The sequence below is a fragment of the Aphanomyces invadans genome (assembly GCF_000520115.1).
Source record: "Aphanomyces invadans strain NJM9701 unplaced genomic scaffold supercont1.54, whole genome shotgun sequence".
NCBI classification, from domain to species: Eukaryota; Oomycota; class Saprolegniomycetes; order Saprolegniales; family Verrucalvaceae; genus Aphanomyces; species Aphanomyces invadans.
The window spans coordinates 181650-183567 of record NW_008580199.1 but is presented as its reverse complement, the minus strand read 5'-3'; the positions used below and the strand labels follow the sequence as shown (position 1 = coordinate 183567).

At 55.3% G+C, this 1918-nt stretch overlaps 1 protein-coding gene across 1 annotated transcript; it reads left to right on the top strand.

The window, feature by feature from the left end:
• Positions 1 to 235: 235 nt before the first annotated feature.
• On the top strand, positions 236 to 1405 carry H310_13606 (hypothetical protein; the record flags this gene model as incomplete). Its single annotated transcript, XM_008881159.1, has 3 exons — positions 236 to 595; positions 620 to 901; positions 980 to 1405. The coding sequence occupies 3 exons, from the start codon at positions 236 to 238 to the stop codon at positions 1403 to 1405; spliced, it is 1068 nt and encodes a 355-aa protein (XP_008879381.1).
• Positions 1406 to 1918: the final 513 nt, after the last annotated feature.

Here is a 1918-nt window from a genome sequence, read left to right as displayed (position 1 = left end):
GCCTTGGAGTGCATCCAAGAAACAATCCAAGACTCTGTTCAAGTTAATCCTACATGTGCTATGATTGGCTAATTGTAGTGTAGCCAATAGGGGAGGGTTTAAGCCCTGGAGGGACAGCCCCCCGAGAGGGAATTCACTTTGAATTTGCCCTAGTAGCTACTAGCTACTTGCCGTGACTATGAAAAAATCGTCGCCAATACCAAATGCTTTGGCGCGAGTGACGAGAACGAGGTCCATGGAGACCGTCGTGTCTGTACCAATGCCGCATATGGCGGTGGCGGGACAAGATCACCCCTTGCCTTCTCCGGGGCCATCCGAGTTGGACGAACTCAGGATGCAGAACGTCAAGCGTGCTGCAGCGTCGTCAAGTGAATTTAACAAGATGACGTACGAGCATATGGCGCAGTTTCACGCGCAGAAGCAGGCGATGGCCGTGCGCTTGGAACAAGAATCCGCCCGACAGGCGGTGATGGCGGCTGAAATCGAGAATAGCCGCCGCGAACAAGAAGAATCGCGTGCGATATTGTCGAAGCAGCAAGAACAACTGCGACGCCAACAAGAAGAGATCAAGTTGGCGATGGCTCAGCAAGCCAGGGTAACTGGAGATCACCAATCGTAGTTACAGCAAGCCTCTGAAGCAATGAGGCAACAGCACTCCAAGCTGGAGGAGCTTGACAAGAAAGTACGCCGCGATAGCGAGCACTGGGGACTCTTTGCCGCTGCAACCAATGAGCGAGCGGTGCCGGCGGTGATGAGCCGTTCGGAGACCCTTATGGGTGTTCAGCAAGTGCCGCTGGCCCCGATGTACAAGGGCAGCACGAAGCGTGAGCACCGGGAGTTCATGGATGAGTATCTGGCGTACTTTCGGCGCGTGGAAGCGCTGAACCGTGGTGTGGAAGGAGTCCTCTTCCTCATGCCATTGACGGCATGCATCGATCAATAAATTGTGCCTTGTGTTTGTGAACATGATTTCGGCAAGCCGTTCGAAGAAATCACTGAAGACGAATGGCGGGACTACTTTCTGAGTGCCCAAGTTCATGAACTTGACCTCGATTGGGTTGCCAAGGCTATGGCGCCCTTGAAGATGGACATGCGGATTCGCGATGCGGAATCCCGTGTCGGTCGATTGCTGGCCGATTTCTACGAGAAGCTCGAGCAGCTGGATGTGGTTCACCTGCCCAGCCAGGAGCCGAAACAGTCGTTCAAGATTTTGACGGCTGCAATCCGACCCGCGGCGCTGAAGGCCATGGTAGAGCGGCAGCTCGCTCGGGAAGCAAACAAGGTCTACAAGACCAGCGTGCCTGCGTTTGGCCGCTGGTTGATTCAGTTACTCGACAACTTCATGTTGTTTGAGTTGCAAATGGTGATGGCGGAGAAGAAGGCAGAAGAGAAACCGCGTCGCTAGTACGGCGAGAAATACCGGCAACCGCAACAGCGGAAGCCTGATGGCCAAGCGAAAGGCGTGGTGCCCGCAAAGCAAGTGCTGTTTACAAAAGGCTGCCTGAAGTGTGACAGTGACGACCACAAGGTCGTGCAATGTCCCAAGTGTGCGCGGGGGAAACGCATCGTCTGTTAGAACAACGGGCAAAGCGTCCTCTTGTTGCGGCGAACACGCCGGCAGCCGCTCCAAGCAGCGTGCCGGCAGCCAAGAAGGACGTGGTTGGCGCGGCGATCGACTCAAAGAAGCCAAAACTCGAAGCTCCGCAAGCGCCGCGCACCGTGCGCTGCTCTGTGAATGGCATGGAAACGCTGGCGCTACTTGACAGCGACGCGGATCAATCGGTCGTTTCGCCTGCATTATTTGCGCGGCTGAAAGAAGCCGGCGCTTTGCTTGCGCCTGTGCAAGTTGGATTCTGTCCTGGAGCTGGGTGGATTCATGGAAGAAATGAAGCTTTCCGTCGACCGTGAAATCAAGCTG